Source organism: Manacus vitellinus, unplaced genomic scaffold, assembly GCF_001715985.3.
Source record: "Manacus vitellinus isolate BGI_N305 unplaced genomic scaffold, ASM171598v3 scaffold_36_pilon, whole genome shotgun sequence".
NCBI classification, from domain to species: Eukaryota; Metazoa; Chordata; class Aves; order Passeriformes; family Pipridae; genus Manacus; species Manacus vitellinus.
The window spans coordinates 384,614-407,258 of NW_021940508.1; the positions used below are offsets into that span (position 1 = coordinate 384,614).

At 39.0% G+C, this 22,645-nt stretch overlaps 1 protein-coding gene and 1 non-coding gene across 2 annotated transcripts; both read right to left on the minus strand.

Annotated features, from left to right (window-relative positions):
- Positions 1 to 431: 431 nt before the first annotated feature.
- On the minus strand, positions 432 to 22,558 carry DDX4 (DEAD-box helicase 4). The gene is made up of 18 exons (XM_018077146.2): positions 22,395 to 22,558; positions 20,888 to 20,951; positions 20,513 to 20,587; positions 17,653 to 17,730; positions 17,350 to 17,565; positions 16,946 to 17,017; positions 15,856 to 15,936; positions 15,472 to 15,552; positions 13,756 to 13,898; positions 12,548 to 12,700; positions 11,097 to 11,251; positions 8,412 to 8,541; positions 7,199 to 7,365; positions 6,310 to 6,455; positions 5,054 to 5,153; positions 3,026 to 3,296; positions 2,795 to 2,875; positions 432 to 775 (listed from the first exon to the last, which is right to left on the minus strand). The coding sequence occupies exons 1-18, from the start codon at positions 22,455 to 22,457 to the stop codon at positions 695 to 697; spliced, it is 2,157 nt and encodes a 718-aa protein (XP_017932635.1). The 5' UTR covers positions 22,458 to 22,558; the 3' UTR covers positions 432 to 694.
- TRNAE-CUC lies at positions 5,900 to 5,971 on the minus strand. Its single transcript has one exon. It is a non-coding gene; the product is annotated as a tRNA-Glu (tRNA).
- Positions 22,559 to 22,645: the final 87 nt, after the last annotated feature.

Below are 22,645 nucleotides of genomic sequence, written 5' to 3' on the forward strand. Positions count from 1 at the left end.
ATTACGAAATATAATTACTTTGCCATTTTCCTTTGGAACACAATGATATGCATCTTTGTAGTATACTGCATTGATAAAGAGAAAAAAATTCAAAGAAAAAGCAACTTTAAAGAAATCTCCTTAAACTGTTAATGACTGTTTACCCTCTATAAGTTCTACAAGCCAGGGAAACTTCTTGGACCTAAGTCACCAGGCTTGCTCTAAAGCAAACTTTTCCACAAGAGACAGCAGAAGTGTATTTGTCTGTCAAAGGTAAAAACATTCTACTAGAAACAAACAGGGCTCCATCATTCTCTGATGATAGCTCTGTAAAAACGTGTATTTCCACTAAGCTGTGGGTGTAGCCACTGATCTTTAGTTCCATATGGAGATGCAAACGTTCCATGTATGTCGAAATAACACTAGTTCATGAAAGCGCAATATGTGTTTTTCTGTAATATCTGATACAGAGGCTACATTCAAAGAGAACTCAAATTTCTATTAAGTAATCGCTTAAGAGGTGTTCAACAGATCTTTTAGTCATCACAACACAAGATTCAAACTTTTTAACTGACATGTTACAAAAAAGGGACAAAGTTCAAGTGAACCCTTTTAAAAAGTACTTTCCCAAACTAGGTCTCCACAAGACTATCTTCCCATGCAACATTTCATTTACAGCGCAACAGAATATAAACCAGTTTGGGATAAAATAGTTTTAATCCCATGACTCAACTTCACTTGCAGAATACTTCATCTTCATTTCTCCTGGGTTCATGTTGCCTCTACCTCTGTTATTCTAGGAAACAGAACAGGTCCTAATTTAGAATCATCCCAACCACTTTCAATTATTTAATGGTAAAAGTCACTGCAAAACTATTTCAGCTTCCTGCGTTCGTGTCTCAATGTATCTGAACACCACTTTTAAATAGTTTTTATCATGAACCTTCTATATACAAGGTTTTTGGACCCCAGTGTGAAACTAATGCAGTTTAATCAACCTCAGATTTCATCAGGTGTGGTAGTAACACTTACTGAAGTTCACATCCCAACATCTTTTCTTACCCAAAACAAATCAGTTCATACAACTGTGGGAAAAAACTTCCTTCTCAATTTCTTACATAAAAGTGACTGAATTACTTTCTCAGCAAATGCCTTTTAAAAAAACAAAACACTGAAGTCCGGTCACCTATAAGATCATCCCAAAATAATCAGATAAGATCTTCCAACAGATTCCGCTTTCAAATTCACCATTTGATTATCGAATGGCCCTTCTATGCATTCCCTTTGAAAGTGAATATTATAAAAACATTAATATTACCTTTCTTCTCCAAGAGAAAGGGCATGAGGATCCTTACTGAACATTAGATAAGACTTTCTTTCAATAAAAGTAAAGCAGCAAAACCCAGCTTTAATAGTTCATTTGAAAGAAAAAAAATAGGACTGGTTACAAATGCACAGTTTCTGTCAGACTGACATCAGATGATCTCAAAAGAATTAGAACCTCATGATCTCCAACTCAAGAGCTGGTGCACTGTATATATGTGATATCAAGGACAGTATTCCCAATGCAGGCAGAGAGATTTCATCTGAAAATATTGTATTCACACATATCCTTGGGCAACAGTTAGATTTGGTAGCTCAGAGGTTATAAAGGACATAAAGGACTTGGACCTAGAAAATTACAGATTTCATGAAACACTGGGAGACATTACACAAAGGCTGAAGATGTGTATTTGGAAGAATCTAGTGAGATCCACTTTTGAAAGCAATCTATAAAAATGAAAAAAGTGTCCTTGAAAAGGAATAAACAGGAAAAGATCCACTAAAGCTTCAAGTGTGAGAATGAAGTAAAGTTTGTATAACTGAGATCCCATAAAGATGTAAAGAAAAATTACTCAGATCTGATTAGGGAACTAGCCAGGCAAGTAAAAAACACCCAAACTTCTCAGTACTTTCAGTAATTACGGTATGGAAAAAGATAATTAATGAAAGGAAGGGTCTGAGCTTGAACTCAAGCTTCAGACACCATCTAAGAAGTGAGAGCAATTACTTCTACCATGGTCTCTAAGAAAGTATCAACATTTGGAATACAACTGAGATGTGATAAAGTTCTTACTGGAAGTAACAGATGAAGGAAAGGCTTTTGGTTAAAATCCAATTAGATAAAGGTAATTAAGTAACAAACATCAGTTGAAAATTTGAATTTCATTCAAAATAGGAGTAAGCACAGAATTTAAATCCTAAAATATTAAATGCAGAGTGATTTGAGAGCTATGCCATAGAGGCTTTCTCCTTTATTCAAGCTGTATTTTAAAACACCATTAGACTAGAAGGCTTCTCCTCATCACAGATATTAAGAACAACTTTGACATGGACCAGACTGGGGCATTTATCTAACTACAATTAACTGAGATTTTAGTCAACAAGTTACCTGACTGAGTGATTTACAGCAAGCAGTAACTGTATGATCAGCAACTATATGCTCCCATTTTACATGGGTAGTAGAGAAATTTCTGGAACTACAGCCTTGGCATATTTTGCACAAACCTGTCTTCCACAGACTAATTCTTGACACTACAGATCAAGAGTAAGGCACACAACAGGCCACACCGTTAAGAGTCCAAGTCAAGCAAGTTGTCTGAAATTAGTTTCAGTAATTCTTTGGAATTCTTTGAAGATGCACAACTAAAAAAAGGGATGCAGTTACAGTCAAAACAGTTTCAGTGGCATTACTCACGATATATATGGCTAAGCACACTTTTTCACTAAGACAAAGTTCTAAAAGTCAAGACTTTCAGTTCATTTCTAAACCTACCTTTTGGACATTAACCGAGAGTCTTCCTCTTTCAGACTCAAAAGCAACTTCTGTCAACCAAAGAGGAACTTCCTGCTGGGCCTACATAATTAAGAAAGAGAATTTAAAGACTTTGACTGCTTTACCAATTCAGGAGTTCTCTAGCTGTTCCAAAGACCTAACAGTTGCTCAGTACATTAAAGCAAAATCCCAAAGAGCAGAGAAAGTTAAGCAGTAAGATTTGAAACTTACGTCTGAAAGCACTTTAATTAGAGACTGTGCAAGATGGCCATCCGAATCATTATCAAAGAAGCAAACCGCTTTCCCTGTATTTCCACAGCGGCCAGTTCGTCCAATTCTGTGTACGTACTCCTCAATGGTGGAAGGAAGATCAAAATTAATAACATGCTGAACACTTTCGATGTCCAGACCTCTTGCTGCCACTGAGGTTGCCACAAGAACTGGACATTTTCCAGAACGAAAATCCTGAAGGGCTATTTCTCTCTCTCTCTGCTCTCTATCTCTACAAAGAAAGCAATGGTTAGAACAGATGTCTCAAAAGATCTACAGTATTATTTAAGATACACTTTAAATGTCATGATTCATGGATAGATGTAGTCCTTGTGGGGGACAACAGACACAAAACAAAAAAAAAACCCGAACAACCCACATATAGTACCAATTCAGGTTTTCTGAATTTTTAACTGATTAGCAACTGCTTTAACTTAAGTCTCTAGATACACTGAGGTTTTTTAAAGTATCAGACATAATCATGCATCAAACTGCCTCCCTAACAAGATTCACTTGTTTAATTGGTTGATTCTTCAAGCCATAGTTAGAAGGCCTTCTCCTACAGCTTTGTAGCAGGGAGTCAGAGTAACTAAGTCTACCTAGACTCCCGCATTTTTCAGATATACTAAAAAATGTGGCCAGCCAACAGTAAAGAACTTGTCTTCTGTTTATCATCATGCCAAGAAAACCATATTTGCTCTGGGGTTTGCATGTTTAAAGAGTATTTACAGATCATCCAGTACTTAACTACTGTGGATCAGAGTTTCACTCACACTCTTTGTTGTCCAAATGAGGAAACAAATTAGAAACCTAAACAGTACTCTCTGGGATCTTAACACGGGATATTTAGTGAAGTCTAGTATGACCACTATTCCAGAGAAGAGTAACCATCCTAACTTCAACTCAAAAGGGTAAAGTGAATCAGAAACCACTAACATTCATGACGCTTCCACTGAACCAGTTATTCAAGTGTCTTTAACTCACAGTGCAGTGTTTCTACAGAAATGTGTTAAGAACCTCCTCTCACATAAGGAACTTGTGGGATAGCAATTCAGACTAGCCAAGAACAGAAGGCCAGACCTTCTCAATATGACTTTCACACATCTATACATCTGACAGGCCACAGGGTACACATAAACATCTCGTATCTGTGTAATAAGATCATTTTAACCCCTCTACAACCTTGATGTTCTGACATCTGTCAGAACACTGCCCATAACATAATTTTATTGGCAAAAATTCAAGTCCCTTCCTCCTAATACAAAAACCACTACAAAATTATATTTTCAATGTGCTACAGGCCACTAGGATAAAAAAAAAAAACAAACCAGAAAACTTCATTCCAGCTCATGATGTGAAAGACACATCATCTTAGACGTGTTTTTACCTGGAATCAGAACCTACTTCAGTTTTGTTTCTCAGAATCTGTTCAGGTATGCAACACTAATAAGTGGACTATTAACACAAGTTAGAAGCATCTTTTCTTTAGATCTATCTCCATACAAATGCTAAGTCCATGAACACATCATAGAGGCAGAAATGACAGCATCAGAAATCTGTATGGCATGTGACTTATCATTTTGAGGAAGCTCTAAGACAGAGTGAAAGGTCCACAACTGCCACTCGCATTTATGAACATCATCTCACCAGTAACAGCAAAAGTTCTGGTTTTGGTTACGGAAATTATGGCAAAAACTACACATGAAGAACAGCTGATTGTAAGAATTTATTATACTGATTTTCTAAGCAGTAGGCATAAAAGATTCTCCAGTTCAAACACAGCACTTGGTCAACCAAAAAGATGTATGCCCAGCAAATGCTGTGAGAACCAGCATCTAGAAGCTTTACATTCTCCATTGGGCAGAGTTACTGAGAATTACAGGACTATGTGAAACACTGCAAGCTAAACCACAGATGTGGCAAAACCCATGTTCTCAATAAAAGCTTCTCACAATAGTATTAGGTGACTTTCACTTTAAAAATACTTACCCATGGATGCTAGTGGCTGGTATATTTTCTTGACAAAGAAAGCACGCAATGAAGTCTGCTTTTTTCTTTGTGTCCACAAACACCATGGTTCGCTCATTACCTATGTTGAACAGAAGTTCAGAGCCACTACAGTTCAAAACATGATGCACTTCACTATTTAGAGTTGCACTTACTTATATAAACACCTAATATATACGCACATATTGTAATTTCTTGATTGTGTTGAACTAATTAAACTCAACTGATCGATTTCTAGATCAATACAGAAACCTGTGAAGACATGTGCCTTCCATTTTTCTCCTCAATAAAAGGAAGAAATTAATGTTGCTCTCTGAGAAGCAAGTACTCCCTTTCTACAGTATGAAGCTAAGAGCAGCACGCCATCCTGAGCACTGAACAGCAAGGCGGACAAACTACATTTTAATTCCAAACTCAGTTCCAGTTTTCAGCATTAAAACGTAAGATAAATTCAGAACAAAAATGAAAGAATCCCAGTCACTTACAAAATACAGGCCCAAACATTCAGGTAAGAATTTTAATACACCTATAATCTTGAGATAACACCTCCAGATACTAAAGAATTGTCACTCTCACTCACTCATGGCCAGTCTTTGCGAACGAAGATTTGGGAAAGGTCTTTACCCTTCGAGCCTGCGCAGTGGATTTTTTAGGTGAGACACAGTGTGCGCTGAACTGAGCCCACCCTTTAATCCTGAGGTTCATCTGCCGGGGCCGAGCGAGCACGGATGATGGCAGTGAGGTCCTCAGGATGCAGGTTTGTTTAGAGTGACCTTCTCTTAGATGGATTGCCTTACAGGGCTGACGAGCTCCATCTGCCTGGAGGAGTTCCCTGACCGGGAATCGAACCCGGGTCGCGGCGGTGAGAGCGCCGCATCCTAACCACTAGACCACCAGGGGGCCTCTAAAGAATTGTAACTGACCATATAAAGAAGAAAACCATCTAGGACGCTTATCTGCTAGTACTCAATAGATGAGACATTGACGAATACTGGGTATTTGATTAGATTCAATGACCTTCAGAGGTCCCTTCCAATCAAAAGTATTGTGTGAATTTATGAAGTATCTGTAACACAATATGCCTAAAAACTTGGAAATTCTGAAGTTCCACTTCAAGTTTCATCAGTAGTCTTGTAAAGCATGTCACAATAAAATCACAGAATCATGACCTTTTAAACAAAGTTTAAAACCAAGCAATTTTTCTTTCCTGGTAAACAATTAACAACAAGGAAAATTACCTATGCTGCGTAGAATTTCCATCAGTTTATCTCTCTTGAGATACTGAGAAACCTGAAGAATATTTTGCTGAACATCGCTGCATGCTCCACCCACATGCCCGACAACAACAAATAAAAAATCAGTTTTCAAAAATTCACCAGCCAGCCTTAAAAAGAGACAAAATTGAGCAACATGAAGTCTATTACGTAGATTATTTTTGCTTTAAGATCAAGTACTTTCATTTACAATAAGCAACCCTTACAACAAATATTTTTATTCTCTGTCTAGTCAGGGATAACACAAGCAGTCATATGTGCATTTTTCAAAAAGCTAAAAATGTCTGCACTGTTTGGGTTCAGAACTCCAACCACATCCTGGGCTGCATGAAAAGAAATATGACCAGCAGGTTGAGGGAGGTGATTATGACACTGTCTTCATGAGATCCCACCTAGAGTGCTGTGTACAGCTCTGGGTTCTTCAGCACAAGACAGACATGGACCTGTTAGAGCAGGTCCAGAGGAGGCCACAAAGATGACCACAGAACTGGAGCACCTCTCCTGTGAAGCAAGCTTGAGAGAGCTGAGGAGCTGGAGTTGGTCAGGCCTCTCAGAAGAGAAGGCTCTGGGGAGACCTTACTGCAGCCTTCCAGTACCTAAAGGGGCCTCATAAAAGAGAGGAAGAGAAACCTTTTACATGATTCAATAGGACAGGATGAAGTACAGGCTGGACAGAAAAATGGATCAAGACTAGCCCTAAGGAGAAAGACTTAGGGTTGCTGGTGGATGAGAAGCTGGATATGACCCAGCAATGTGCACTTGTTGAAGCCCAGAAATATAAGGAGTATTCTTAACTCTTCAGTTATTTAATTCTGTACATCTTCACATATGTTTCTATTTTTACTTTACTCACCTCTGAACTTCTTCAGGGAATGTGGCACTAAACATTAGTGTCTGGCGTTTGTCTTTTTGTGGCATGTCTGGGAAAGAAATCAGCTTCTTCATCTCTGAGCCAAAACCCATATCAAGCATGCGGTCTGCTTCATCTAGCACCAAATATTTCACATTATGCAAACTAATCTGCAAGTATTTCAGTCAAAGAAGAACAGTATTGGTTCACTGACAGCATATACTTACAAGATTTCCTAACTGGTAAAATCCATCTTTTACTTATTTCTTTCAAGTAGAAGTTACTAAAAAACGAAAGTTAATTATTCACGAATCAAAATATTTATTTGCATCTCAACCCCAACTTTTTAATTTGTCCTAATTCTAATACTATGCACACGATGAAGTGCTTCAGAACTTGGTTCAGCAATATAAACTGAGATAGAACCTGAAGATCAACTATTAGTCAAGCACATCTATTTTGGAATTATGCTTGGAGTTTTAGGTTCTCTCATACAACCCTCACACATTCTCAAGAAAACCTTTTGTTCTGAAAAAATAAATTATGTCAGAAAGTATTATTAAGGACAGTTCAACTTTGCTGGTCCTGACCAAGACCAATCACTTTGATTAAAAGCCTGACAACAGTAGAAAACTAATCTCCAGTTTATTACCAGGAAATGTTTTTCCAAACTTCATTTGTCCAGTGCAACATCATTGAGTCACCAATATAATGTGTATCAATTTGGATTTGAATTTACAATGGCTGGAAAAAATAAAAATTCAAAATACAGTATTACACTGGAATTTTTTGTATTTTTAATAAAATTGCTATGAAAATATAGTTAGATAAAAGCCATCGTAGCAAAAAAACCAAGACAGTAAGTGAAAATCTGCTACAGAATTTTCCAAAAGAACTAGGCAAAGCTATTCCATGTATTTAAACCATGAAACTTTATTGCCACGAACACTGCAGTCACTTTGATTTAGACTGATATTTTCCAGTTGGCTCTGAAAGGAACCGAAGAGATCTACACTCAGGCTATTCTTTCAAAAACCTCAAGGAACTTATAGCCATAGAAAACCAATCAGTATGCTGCCTTTGTACAGGCACTGAAATACAAGTGACCTTGTCTTAGAATATCTATCTCTGCTTCTATCAAATTTGAAGAACAAAAACCAGTAGGTAAAAAAGGTAAGAGTGCTTAGGGAATTCACATTAAATTTTAAGATCTTACCTTTCCTCTTCCAATGATGTCTAGAAGCCTTCCTGGAGTGGCACATAGTATATTGCAGCCTTGCATAACCTGATGAACTGAATGGCCTATTTGTGTACCTCCATAGACCACAACAGGCCTTATACAAGTTCTGTTACATAGAATAAAGTTCGGATTAATTATGTCAGTATGCAAACAGTATTGTTTCAGGAAAAATTGTAAAAAATAATCAGATCTACCACAAACAAGCTTAGAGTGGTTTAATTCCTTTTCCATACAGCTCGCTCCAAAAGGACTCAAAAAAACAGGAATTCACTCACTGTAAGCTTGAAGTTCCCATTCTCACTGTGTAACAGAGGCTGCCAAGATGGCCTGCTTGGAATGAACTCTTGATTTCACCTGCATTCTTCCCTCTCGCTTAAGCTGAGAGCTACTAACACTAACACAGCCAAAACGGTGTTAGACTTTGTTCCCTTTTATACAGCACACTTAGGAAAAGCAGAACCACCTCTCTATATGCCTCTAGAGCTTCAAAAGTAATCTCTGCAGATCTTAAAATACACAGACAGAATCTTTGTAAAGCAACTAATCACGCTGTGTGTGACACAAGGATTAGACTGCAAATCCACTTGAAGACTACACTACTCAGTGTTCTTCTCACTAAGCTTTCTGGGTAGATCCACCAAGTACAGCAACACCAGATACTCTTCTGTAGAAAACCACCTCTTCAAGCAAGAACTATCTTATACAGCTGTGAAACAAGTCTACAAGCTCTCCTTTATAACCTTTTGCTAAGGTCTTTATATGCACACAATGAGTTTTTACATGCATGCAACAAGTATTTTTATACTCAAATTCAAACTGTCTTTTCTTGAAGATACTAACTCAGCTTCATATGCAGCAACACTGAACACATAAACACATAAACAATTTTTACCAGAGTTAATAAAAACTCTTCAGAAAGTTTTAGTCAAGAATAGCAATGCTTTGGGGACTTCTACAATTCCAATATTTATCCACTTTTACATATATTTCATATTCCTATTTGTGAATTAAACTAAAGAGCTTAAGACCATCATAAATCTGAACTGAGCAATATGCATGCAATTCTTTAGAGACAACAGATTCACATCCTGATACTGCTTGACTGCCCCCCAAACAGAGGTTATCTTGTTTTTACTGGAGGCCAGCTGCAGCAGAAGCTTTCTAGATTCAGAAGCTATTTTATTGTGAAATCATCTGTATCTAGGTGAACAGAATTAGCTACAATGATGATGGACAGCTAAACTTTGTTTAGCTACAACATTAGAAGAGTTTCAGATTAAGAAGCTGTTCTTAATAACATGCTTAGTAAGTACATAGGCAAACATGATGCTACTTTTCAAAGGCAGACAGCCTCCAAGCCTAAGTTTGCTTGAACAAAGCCAAGTATTGATTTACCCCACCAGATTTTGCACTGATGATGTTCTGCATTGCACCTCCAAACAGCAACAAACTGTCACAGACAATAGATTTAATTCTATTCTGTGCACTGGTGAAACCTATTACTTAGGAGTGGAAAGATCAATGACAAAACTAGTACAAATGTATTGTCATACAACATCCAAAGTTTAAATGACAGGTTTAGATCTTTTGTTCTGTTTTGAAAGCTAGAAGAGTTTCCTTGAGCTGTGAAATGTCTGTCGAAGACCAGAAACACAGGGAAGTAAGAGTTACTAGAAACCATCACTGAAAGTTAACTAAAACCCCTAACACACCTCTGTTCTTATGAAGATGAAAATAAAGCAAGTATAAATTACATAGGGTAAGTTAATCAGTTCCTTCATGTTGAAGAATAAATCTAGTGCAGGTAGCTCAGTGTGCTGTTGCAGTGTGAGCTGCAGACTGAGCTCTGAGTGGCTGGAAATGGCTGGAGCCCAAGCAAAAGGCCATGAACTGGGGACCAACTCTGCTTCACAAAGGGCACAGGGACCTGCACCATTAGCCAGGTGACCTGATACAGAGACTCAGCAGGAACCAACAACTCAGTAAAAAGATTCCAGAATATCATGTACATACACTGTGAGTGTATAAAAGCCCAGGGATTCCCTTGTTTAGGGGTCCCTTTGTGAAGACATCCAGCTTGAGCTGTTGCATGTTGCTGCACAAGTTAAATTACTTAAAGAAACCAGAGATCTGAGACTCTGCCATGGGAAACCTGGGGTCAAGTTAGTGTGGAAACCTTGTCTGACTGAGTGCTATGTGTTGGGAGTCAAGTGAGGTACCCATGGGGTCACTGGAACCACCCACTGCAAAGGGGCTTTGGTCACAGCAGTAAAATCCCTGGTGGGTGTGACTGTGACTGCCGGAGTGGCTCCTGGATGGTCAGAAAAGAAAGTTTTCTTAACACTTCATGAAAGAAGTTTCATTTTTCCCATCAGTAAGTGACAGAAGTTTAGTACTTATCTCCTCTTCAAGCTGATCTAGGCCTTCCATTCACCCACCCACCCCAATACCAGGAAGATTAGGAATTTAAATCCCTAGCCATATAGTAAGAAACCTGCTGGCTAGTATTAAAATTTGAACTCATTATAATCTGAACTCAATGTTTTCAATAATTTGATTGGTACAAAAAAATTTTTGCAAGTATTTATGAAAAAAAAAAACCAATTACTGTTGATTTAGGCAAAGTAATAATTAATACCAGGCAATAGTGCAAAAGCTTACCCATACACAAATTTCCTTGCTTCTAGGAAGATCTGATTTACTAGTTCTCTAGTTGGGCCAGTAATAATACATTCTGGTTCTTGCTGCTGTTTAAAGCTACTGGCAGTTACACCATCTCTCATCATTTGGGCCACAATTGGTACAAGAAAAGCTGCCTAGGAAAAAAAAAACAAAAACCAACAAAACAGCAGTATTTATGCTGTTTAGCTTTCATCAGTCATGCTAAAAGCTGTATATCAATCTTAAAGCTTGAATGATAGTGCACACAATCAAGGAAATGAGACTGCAAAAGGACTGACCTGAATGCACTACAGGACATGAAAACTTATTTCTCCTCATTTAAGCAGTATGAAAGTATTTCTCTAGATCTTAAGAGTTTAGTAACACAGCAACACAGGCATGCAGTGGCTAACTTCTGAGTTCTTCAGGTAGTTCCATACATTGATGACATACACTGATAATTCTGTACCCAGGATCAAAACAGGTCCTTAACATGTACTTACAAACTAGATTATTATCAGAAGGTCCGTAAAGTAACTATGCATCAACATTCTGCAGACTACTAGAATGGCAGATCACTTTGCAACACAGCTGCACTACACCAGCACATGTACTGCTATATAAGACTAGTTAACCCCGAAACTGCATCTGTACAGCAGTCCCAAAAGCATTCAGAATATTTAAAGCATAAGCATTGGACATTTCCCTTTCTACAAACAGAAGAGGTTTACCAGAAGAAATAAGCAGTAAGCTATGTTACATCAAACCCAAGATTCTACAATTACACTGAACAGCAAAAAGCTACACTTCATAGCCAAACATTCTCATACATCAGCTGTCCGTGGTTAGATTTGGGTACCTTATGCAGTGTAATAAGTTGAGACAACTTTCAACTTAGTATCAACTCTTAACGCTGTTCCATGATTAATACTGAATTACCTAAAACCAAGTTCAGTGCAGATCAGACTTGACCAAACCAAGTGTCACAAACTAGCACAACACCCTGTTACAATCTGGCTAAGTTCTCAAACACCCCCCAAACCACCCACAAAAACATAGAAAACAAACACACCAACCAACCAATCAATAAAAAAAAAAAACAACCACCACCAAAAAACACTCGACAAAACTCCACACAACACTGAAAGAACTCCATACTTTCAACTGCTGAGTTTTCACATAAGCAGTGTCTAGGAATGCCTGCCTATATTTCTGAATCTGTATCTGCAGCCCTGAAGGGTGGCCCACTGTATCAAGACAGTAGTTCACTGAAACTAAAAGGAAATCCAACCCAAAACGTGACATCATTTGTATCTGTGCTTAATAGTACACCTGCCATTGCTATCCAAGTGTTAAATTACTAGATAACAAGCTGTGAAGTATCTGGCACATGGAAGACTGAAATCATCCACCTCAAAGTTCACAGTCGCAGCAGTATACATAATGCTTACAGTTTTTCCTGATCCTGTCTGGGCACATGCCATTAAATCCCGTCCTGCCAGTACAATAGGAATGCTGTACTTCTGCACTGGAGTAGGTTTAGAGTATCCAGCTTTAGCAATGTTCACAGTTAAAGTATGGGATATGTTAGCATCTGCAAAGCTCTGTAACAGAAAAAAATCAGGTTATTACACAATCACAGAAGTTAGAAAGTCAGAGAAACTTACCACAGGATGCAGACATCCAAAAATTAACTTTAAAGAGTCTCACCAGTCATCTAGATTGCCAAGGTTCCTACAGGTAAAAGTTCCAAAGGTCTCTTAAGTCTGCTCATGCCATTCAAGTAACTTTGTAGGACAGAAGACTTTCAGCTGGTGTATCAGCTGTGAGAGAAAACTGCTCAGAAGCCATACGTCTGGATTCAAGCAGGTAAACTCATATCATAGCACGCCACGAAAACAAACTTAAACTGTTCGGTTTCATTTCATGTAGGAGATACACACAGTTTCTGTGCTAAAAACAGTAAGGGGAGCTAAAGCAACATTTCTACCAAAAAGCATCATGTATGACAAAAATCACTTTAACTTCAGTGAAAAAACCTTTCAGAAGACGGATGGTGAAAATACCTCTGTATCCTCCCTTTCAACACAGGTGCTACTAACCCCTTGGCACTTCTTTCCTCTTTCTTTTCCCTAGAAAGGGCTTTTTTTTCTTTTTTTTTTTAAACACTAGCCACCCATATGGAGAAGCAGCAAAGCTGTATGTTAAACAATAAACTACAGCCACAGAGAACAGGGATAGAAATACTTCCGAACACTTCTCTGTCCAAATCAATACTTCTCCAACACACATTCATTTACATTATTAAAGATCCCCCAGTAACAAACGTTAGTAAGATAACTCTACCAGCCTTCCCAGCAACTGCTGCCAAAGACCTCTTTCTTTCAATATCTAAACTGGTATTCCTCTGCAATTCAATTACTATTTTTCCTATACATGCAGTATTATTTTCTCTGGAACATTTATGTAGTCTGTCAATATTACTGTGAATTCAAATTTGTATCTTTCAAATGGGCAGCACCTCCTTCCAACATCATACCATCTGCAATAATCCAAATTTTTATTAGTATTTTCATTAGCAGCCAATATTAAACTCAGTAAATTAAACACCCTTGCAAAATCATGCTCAGCAAACTCTGCAATTAACCAGTTCACTAACCATTAATGCTGCTGGAGGGTCCAGTCCTGACACTTCGACAATATTTTCATCATACTTGTCAAAATTCATTCCTGTCTCATAACGTGCAAAGATGGCTTGTTCATCATCAGGTGGAGGAGGGGGCACATACGTCACCTTCGGACCTTAAGAACAGAACTACTTAAGTTCATGAACAGTATCAAGAAAACTAAAACTATTTTAAGTATGGAGCTACTGAAGTTAAGTTCAGTGAGGTGTCATTTGGATTTCCCTCCACTTTCCAGGAAGATACAAAATTCCATAAATTGACTCTATCAGAACTTAGTTTTATACTACTAGACCTAACACTCGCAAATGAAGTCAGACTTCTGTAAAGCATTCTTGTCTCACATTTGTTTAAGGACCTCACTTTCAAGAGCTGGTCACAAAAATCCTCTATCATCCAGACACATGCTCTTAAGAATCCAGGGACATACTTCCCAGGCAACAAACTACTCCTTATGAAGAACTATCTTTCCACATGAACTTCTATACAGACAGGTGCAACTGTTGCGTACCAATAACCAAAACAGTCTTCACATGCTAACAGTTTACCCTGTGGTCATGAAAAAGGAATTACAATCCTGTATTAAGGATGCATTATGTCCACTAGGAGCATTACCATGTTGCTTCTATAAACATTTCAGTTCCTAAAAATCATTATCTGAACTAAAAATCTGAAAAACGTAGCTTGAACTAAGTCAAATAGAGGCAAATCAATTGTTCTTTGGATATTAAGGAGCACTTCTGAAAACATATACTAATTACTGAATCACAGAATGTTTGGGGTTGGAAGGGACCTTAAAGATCATCTAGTTCCAACATCTCTGCCATAGGCAGGGATACCACCCATTACATCAGGTTGCTCAACGCCTCACCCAGCCTGGCCTTTAACACTTCCAGGGATAGGGTATCCACAACTTCTCTGGGTAATTTGTCCCAGCGCTTCACTACCCTCTGAGTAAAGAATCATTTATCCATCCTTTTTACTATGAAAAATTCTTTTACCACTATCACACAAAATGTTCTTTCATGGAGAATATCAGCCATCCACTAACCATTACACTGGCTTAATGGCATTTCTAATTTGAATTATGGTATTTCTGTGAATGAAACATTACTATGCTCTAAGACAGCACAACATACAGATAAAAAGGTATAGCAGCATCAGTGGCAACAGAATACAGGACCGTGAGGGAAAAATCCCTTGTAGAAAACAAACAAACAAACAAACAAACCAAAATCAATATAAAGTTTAATCAGGAATAGCTGGTCTCTCTGAGCTACACACCTTACGTGTCAGTCTGGACAAACTTAAAATACTTCCACTTATAGGAAGGGAAAAAAAAAAAAAGAGTCTAGAGTGACTGTTTCAAAACTGAGCAAGTTCTTAAGGCTTACTTCCAATTTTGGGACTAGCACCTCTGCTTCACTGTACATTAACTCAACCAGTAGGAGAAAGACCAAGAAAAAAAATTATGGAAGACAATAGCTTTGAAAATCCAATCACTAAAATTCATAGAAATTACAAGCATGTCTTTTGCAGGCATACAAACAAGATCTCTAACATTTGCAAAAGGTTCTTAACAGGGAGAACAATCAGAACGACAGTATTTAGCAGAGCTAGGAAGGAACTGCATTGCCACAAACCACCAATGACAAATCTGAAAGGTTCACCACCAATACTAAAAGTCTCACCTGCACCATCTGTAAATGTCCCTTTTTCTCTAGAGCCAGGAGTTCCAGACTGAGGTATGACCCTTCGCCCATTATTAATACCTGTAAGTAATGGACAGGGTATAAAATTTGTATAATGAAATATGACTGACACCAGTACTATTTACTCCAAGAAATCTGCAGTGCAACAGATCCTTTGTTAACTCCAATCTATGATGTATTATTTCCAGTAATGTTATTTTGTAAAGACATCACCTATGTTCCACAATACAGCCAAAGAACAGAAAACATTTCATAGCTTTCACCCTTGTACTGGCAGTTCTCAGGGAGCAAGCAAACCCAGAAAGAATGGCCAATGTATGTTGTTCCCATACAAACCAGTCAATACGAAAAACTTACTCTCACCTTGCCCAAAGCCATCATGAAATCCTTTGGACCCCCTATTTCGTGTACCAAAATCTTTTACAACGTTTCTTTCTTGAAAACCTGCAGCGCAGCACAGAACATAATAACTTAGTTTGCCTAATTTCGCATGTGCAGATCAAGCACCTTTTATTCAGAAATTGTTCTCCTTATTCCTTATTAATTCACATAAAAAGTACAATATAACTGATTTACCTAAACATATGAAAAAAACAAAAACAATAAATACTTTTTTGCCAAAAAGTATTCAGCTGGTCTATTATATCAAAATAACAAAGAGAATCTGCTGTTACGTGACATCAAGAAGTTCTCCTACCACAGCATCTGTAGTTCCTTCTCCACCAAGGCTTGGTGAATACCAATTTGTTCATCGTTTGAGTTTTTCCAAATCAATTACATAAAGAAATAAAAACCAAAATCACATCTTAAAAGGCTCACTGCAAAAACAGTCTAGAGGTAAGTAGCCATAAATACTACAGACCCTACATACAGTTTGTGAGTTACTTCACAACTGTTGGAGAGTCTACAGCAGAATTTCTCATCATCATTTCTCTGCACAAAGTGCTGCCACCTGCATAGTCAAACAAACCTAGCATTTCCCTACCACAGTGGGCATCAATCCAAAAGATGCAGAAATGGTTGAGAATTTTCTGAAAGAATAAACCATGCTGGTTTTGTAAAGCAGTAACTTGTTTTTTTAAAGGACGCATTGTTAAGGATGCAGTTACATTCACTAGAGGAATTAGCACACTGCCTCTGTAAACACTTCCTAAAAATCATTATTTGAACTAAAAATCTGAAAAACTTAGCTTGAACTAACTCACATAGGGGCAAATCAATTATTCTTCATATATTAAGGAGCACCGCTGAAAATGCATTCTAATCACTGAATGGTTTGGGTTGGAAGGGACCTTAAAGATCACCTAGTTACAATCCCCCTGCCATGGGCAAGGGTGCCATCCACTAGATCAGGTTGCTCAAAGACCCATTCAAGCTAACAAGGAACAGCATTGCCACAAATCACCACTGAACAAGTCTGAAGGGTTCACCCCTACATATTAGAAAGTCTTACCTGTACCATCTGTAAATGTTCCTTTTTCTGTAGAGCCAAGAATTCCAGACTGAGACATGTTCCTCTGCCCATCTAGACAGTGTAGTAGATATAGAGTATAAAATTAGTATAAGGAAATACTACAATTAAAGCTAGTAATATTTACTCCAAGAAATCTGCAGTGCAACGCTCCCAACAGATTCTTTGTTAACTCCAACCTATACTGTATTATGCTCAGTGATACCATTTTCCTAAAGACCCCATTCCTCTTCCACAACATAGCCACAAACAGCTGAAGAACAGAAGCCATTTTGTAGCTTTCACCCTTGTACTGGTAGTTCTCACAGAGCAAGCAAACCCAGAAAGAATGGCCAATTGTATGCTGTTCCCATACAAACAAAGTTAATATAAAAAACACCTCAAACACTTACTCTCACATTGTCCAAAGTCACCATGAAATCCTTTAAACCCTTTATTTTTTGTATGAGTACTAGAACCTTCTGCAGCATTTCTTCCTTGAAAACCTGGAGTACAGCACAGCAAACAACAACTTAGTTTGACAATTCTGCATGTGCAGACCAAGGGTTTTTTACCTGGATGAAGAACAGAAGCCATTTCACAGCACTCACCCTTGTACAGTTCTCAGGGAGCAAGCAAACCCAGAAAGGATGGCAATATGTATAGTGTTCCCATACAAAAACTAGTCAATACAAAAAACTTACTTTTACCTTGTCCAAAGCCACCATGGAATCCTTTAGATCCTCTATTTTGTGTATTCGCATCTTCTATGTTTCTTTCTTGAAAACCTGCAGTGCAGCATACAACACAATAATTTAATTTGCCTAATATCACATGTGCAGGTCAAGCATCCTTTAATTCTTCCCGTTCCTTGTTTTATAAATCCACAAAAAAAGTATAATATAACTAAGTGATTTGCCTAAACATATGAAACAATGAAGAAAAAAAGTACTTTTTGCCAAAAAGTCTGACAAGAAGAGTACTGCTCTCCTGTATGATTTCAAGACATAAATCAAACGTTAGGTCTAAGTATCTCACTTTACATGCGTATATGCCACAAACATTCAACTCTTCGGTTTTGATCCAGATGCAAATCAAAGAAGGGCAACAAGACTGGTGAAGGGTCTGGAGCACAAGTCCTTTGAGGAGTAGCTGAGGGAGCTGGGGTTGTTTAGCCTGGAGAAGAGGAGGCTCAGGGGAGACCTCATCACTCTCTACAATTACTTGAAAGGAGTTTGTAGGCAGGTGGGCATCGGTCTCTTCTCCCAGGCGACCAGCAATAGGACAAGAAGGCACAGCCTTAAGCTGAGCCAGGAGAGGTTTGGGTTAGACACTAGAAAGAAGTTCTTTACAGAGAGAGTGACTGGGCATTGGAATGGGCTGCCCAGGGAAGTGCTAGAGTCACTGTCTCTGGAGGTGTTTGAGGAAAGACTGGATGCGGCACTTAGTGCCGTAGTCTAGTAGACAAGGTGGTGTTGGGTCAAAGGTAGGACTCCATCATCTCAGAGGTCTTTTCCAACCTAGCTGATTCTGTGATTCTGTCATTCAGAACTCTGGTTTGGTCATAAGCCACTGACAGCATTTGAACCTTATCAGTTTTCATAACCAGTACCTGCAGAGTTAGGATTTGAAAATGTGCCTTTCAGATCTACCAACTTGTACTTTTTTTTTTTATAACTCAGAATTGCTTATTCCGTCAGCAGTGACAAGTATTTAGTGTATTTTTATTTCTAATCCCTTTCCTTAGTCATTCTCCTGATGGGGAAGGAGAGGAAGTAAAGAGTCATATGCACAAATAAGGTATTTCTCATTTTACACTGGACAGTTTTAGGTGTTGTTCAAGATCCAAGCAGCCAGGTTAGACTGGAATTTCCTCCTAAGTCCTTATTCTTCAACTGAACATCTGTTCTATCATATCGTATTGACAAAGAGAATCTGCTGTTACGTGACATCAAGAAGTTCTCCTACCACAGCATCTGTAGTTCCCTCTCCACCAAGGCTTGGTGAATACCAATTTGTTCGTCGTTTGAGTTTTTCCAAATCAATTACATAAAGAAATAAAAACCAAAATCACATCTTACAGGTTCACTGCAAAAACAGTCTAGAGGTAAGTAGCCATAAATACTACAGACCTTACATACAGTTTGTGAGTTACTTCACAATTGCTGGAGAGTCTACAGCAGAATTTCTCATCGTCATTTCTCTGCACAAAGTGCTGCCATCTGCATAGTCAAACAAACCTAGCATTTCCCTACCACAGTGGGCATTGATCCAAAAGATGCAGAAATGGTTGAGAATTTTTTGAAAGAATAAACCGTGCTGGGTTTAACTGGGGTCAAGTTAATTTTCTTCACAGCAGTTGATATGGGGTTGTGTTTTGGACTTGTGCTGGAAACCATGTTGATAACACAGGGATGTTTTAGCTATCACTGAGCAGTGCTCACACAGGGTCAAGGCCTTTTCTGCTCCTCACCCCACCCACGAGAAGGCTGGAGGGCACAAAGAGCTGGGAGGGGACACAGCCAGAGCAGCTGACCCCAAGTGCTGCAGGGACAATCCATCCCATATGGCATCACATCACACTCAGCAGATAAAGAAGGAAAGAGGGGATGCTCAGATGTCTTCTTAGCCACAGCTATGTGCGATAGAGCTCGGCTTTTGTGGGAAAGGTTGAACCTGCCTGCCAGTGGGAAGTGGTGAATGAATTCTTTGTTTTGCTTGCATGTGCAGCTCCTGTGTTACCTATTAAACTGCTTTAATCTCAATCCATGGGTTGTCTCACTTTCACTCCTTCAATTCTCATCCCATCCCACCAGTAAGAGTGAGCAAGCAGCTACGTGGGGCTTAGATGCCAGCTGGGGTTAAATCTATGCAATAAACGTAACACTGAGTGGCTCCACAGCTGTTCTGCAGGCCAGAACTTTTGATAAACCAACCTAGACCAGGACTAGAGTTTCAATCTTCCTTGTTTCATAACCAATCCCACTGACACAGAATTAGCCAGCAGCTCCCACTGCCCCTGTATATTGTACATACCAGGTGGAAGCACATGAAGCAGTACTGCCAAGCTGCCTCCTCAATGTGCACTGCATACAGGTGTGGCACTCACCACTGCAAGCAGTAGGAGCACAGGGACTGAATACTGCTTCATGGATACCAAAGAAAGCAAGCTTTCAGGTCTTGCACAGAAGAGAACTGATATAGTCCCTCACACAGCATACATACGAATACTAATACTCAGCTTGACTTTTATACTACATGACAAAAAAACTATCAGAAAAATGCCCCTCCGCAGGCAGAACAGAATCAAAGCAAGATGTAAACAAAACATCAATTTCAGATGTCGAGTCCTGCCTTCTGGGAAATGCGGTGGGGTATTTTGTGTTGTGCAGTCAAAACCAAGGGGTGATACTGAGTGCCTACATTATACAGAAATAAGGACCTGAATTACTCTCCAAGTCACAAATACTCATTTGGCTCTGATACAACAAAACTGAGCACCTTAATAAGCAAAATTTAATATATAATATAGGACTAGCCAGTAGAATTACAGCCATTAGAGGAAGTTACCTTTGGCTGCAAAATTCCTTCCTCTACCGAAACTACTCATTGGTTGACACTGTCTGTTCAAAAATTCATCAGTACCTAGAATTAGAAAAAATAACTGAGTTAATATTCAAAGCTATCTTTGACTCAGTATAAGTTATATATTGTATTATAAACAAATAAATGAAGTAGTAAAAAAAGGTAAGTAAATAAATAAATAAATAAAGGTTGAAGGTCAAAAAAAGTATATTCATTATGTTCTCTCTATAATTTGATGCTGCTACTCCATAGGGGAGACATTAAAATATCACAATGATAATATTGTGTTTTCCTTTAACCTTGTAAACTGCTCAAGTGATCAACTCCCCCAAATGCCAGTCAGAAGTGCCTTTCACATACCGAATGAGCTTACACTCGGACTGAAGCCAGATGAGAGGTCATTTGGTCTTTCAAACAAGCTAACCTACAAAAAAAAAAAAAAAGGTACAACATCATGATAACTTCAGGCCAAGCAAAGTACGTAAACACAGATGCAGTTGCTATATCTTCCACTTGAAAAGTTGCCTTCTGCACCTTCTGAAATGCAGACTCTCACACTCCTCTGTTCACTTCAGCTTATTACATTTCAGTATTCTAAACAGTATACTGTTTGCATATGAATGTTACCAAAAATCACATTACACACAGCTAAGATGTGAAGCTCACGAAGTATACAACAAGCACTAGAGTACATGAACAAAACAGCAGCAAGCAAACTGCTGTCACAGAGGAAACCTCTTTAGTTGCAGCAAACTCCTATGGCTACCTACTGTATTTGAAAAAATATACTGTAAAGTATATTCAAAGTCCTACCTACAGTCCTTACACAGGAAAACTTCTCACTCTTTCTGCAGCAGCTCTGCATTTAAGACCATGAAGTTTGGGGACAACATGAGGCACTGTATTAACTGAACAACACGTAACAGCTGAGACGGTCACCTATGTTCTATTCATTGCTGTGGTAAAATGAAATAGCAATTCTGTGACTACCAGAAGGAAGAGACAGCAAACAGAACAGCTAAAAGGAAGGCTTTGAGACAGAAGTCACAGCTCACCTCTAATCCACACCTTCACCAACAGATGTGGTTCTGCAAGTCTCCAAAAATGCAGTTCCACCACTGCGCTTTCACTGTTCAATAGCCAGCAATAACAATCATCAAACCAATTTGATTTGTGCAAGAAATTGTGGCCTACTAATACCCAAAATCCAGCATCTGTTCTCAGTTTATGTTACAACATGAAAAACACTATACCTTGCAGATACAAAAGAGGAATACATCAGAAAACAAAAAGGATACGCAACGTGAACCACCAACTTCCTTCAGGAGTTAAAAAACTGCACTGGAATACTCCTTATCACCACCCATCTGCAGTTTTAAGTTTCTACCCTGCCTAAGTTAGCTCTACTTCTTTTCCAGCCTATGCTGATCCACTAGCCTATCCACATAGGTACTCAGTTCCTAGCTCACACACCGTAGTTAACGAGTTACTCGTATGTGCCGCTTTTATGCGCGCATTTTATTCCCAAAAAGTATGCATCCTTTCATAATCCAGTGCAAAGGGGCAGCATCGAGCATCTGAAAGAGTAACAATAATCACCCACACCAATCACGTCCCAGGAGCTTCCAGGGAGGCAAGGCACCTCAACATTTTCAGGGACTGACACTGCTGCACCTCGTTAAGAAAACACTGTCTTTTCAGCACCAAGTTAAGGTCAAGTTCCTCCAGGTGCTTCCGGAATCACAGGAACAGGGGACACCACAGCCCACCAGCCATCCAGGCTGTAAGAACAGGGGTTGGAGGAAGGAAAGGTAAAAGAAGCAAACACACTACAGCCTAACAATTGCCGCCCCCCTCCCCCCCATACCTTCTCAAGGGATGGGAGCAACGCCTCGTCCCCCATCTCTGCATTCCAGTCCTCTTCAATCATGCTGTGCCCTGCCAGACCTGCTTGCAGGACACAGAACACATCAGCAGCCGCCTCCTGCTCAGCTCCGGAAGGTCTAACAAGGAGAGAAAATGGCACCCTGCACCGAGGCTCACCGACCCTGCCTGCGGGCGGGAGTGAGTACAGTACAGTACGGCCCGGCCCGGCCCGGCCCGGCCTCTGCGCTGGTG

Coding starts and splice junctions, on each gene's coding strand:
- DDX4 (XM_018077146.2), bottom strand. CDS start 22,457: ATGATTGAAGAGGACTGGAATGCAGAGATGGGGGACGAGGCGTTGCTC. Junction 15,937..16,945: donor AACATTTACAGATGGTACAG/GTAAGACTTTCT, acceptor GCTGCGCTGCAG/GTTTTCAAGAAAGAAACGTT. Junction 6,456..7,198: donor TTCCCTGAAGAAGTTCAGAG/GTGAGTAAAGTA, acceptor TCTCTTTTTAAG/GCTGGCTGGTGAATTTTTGA.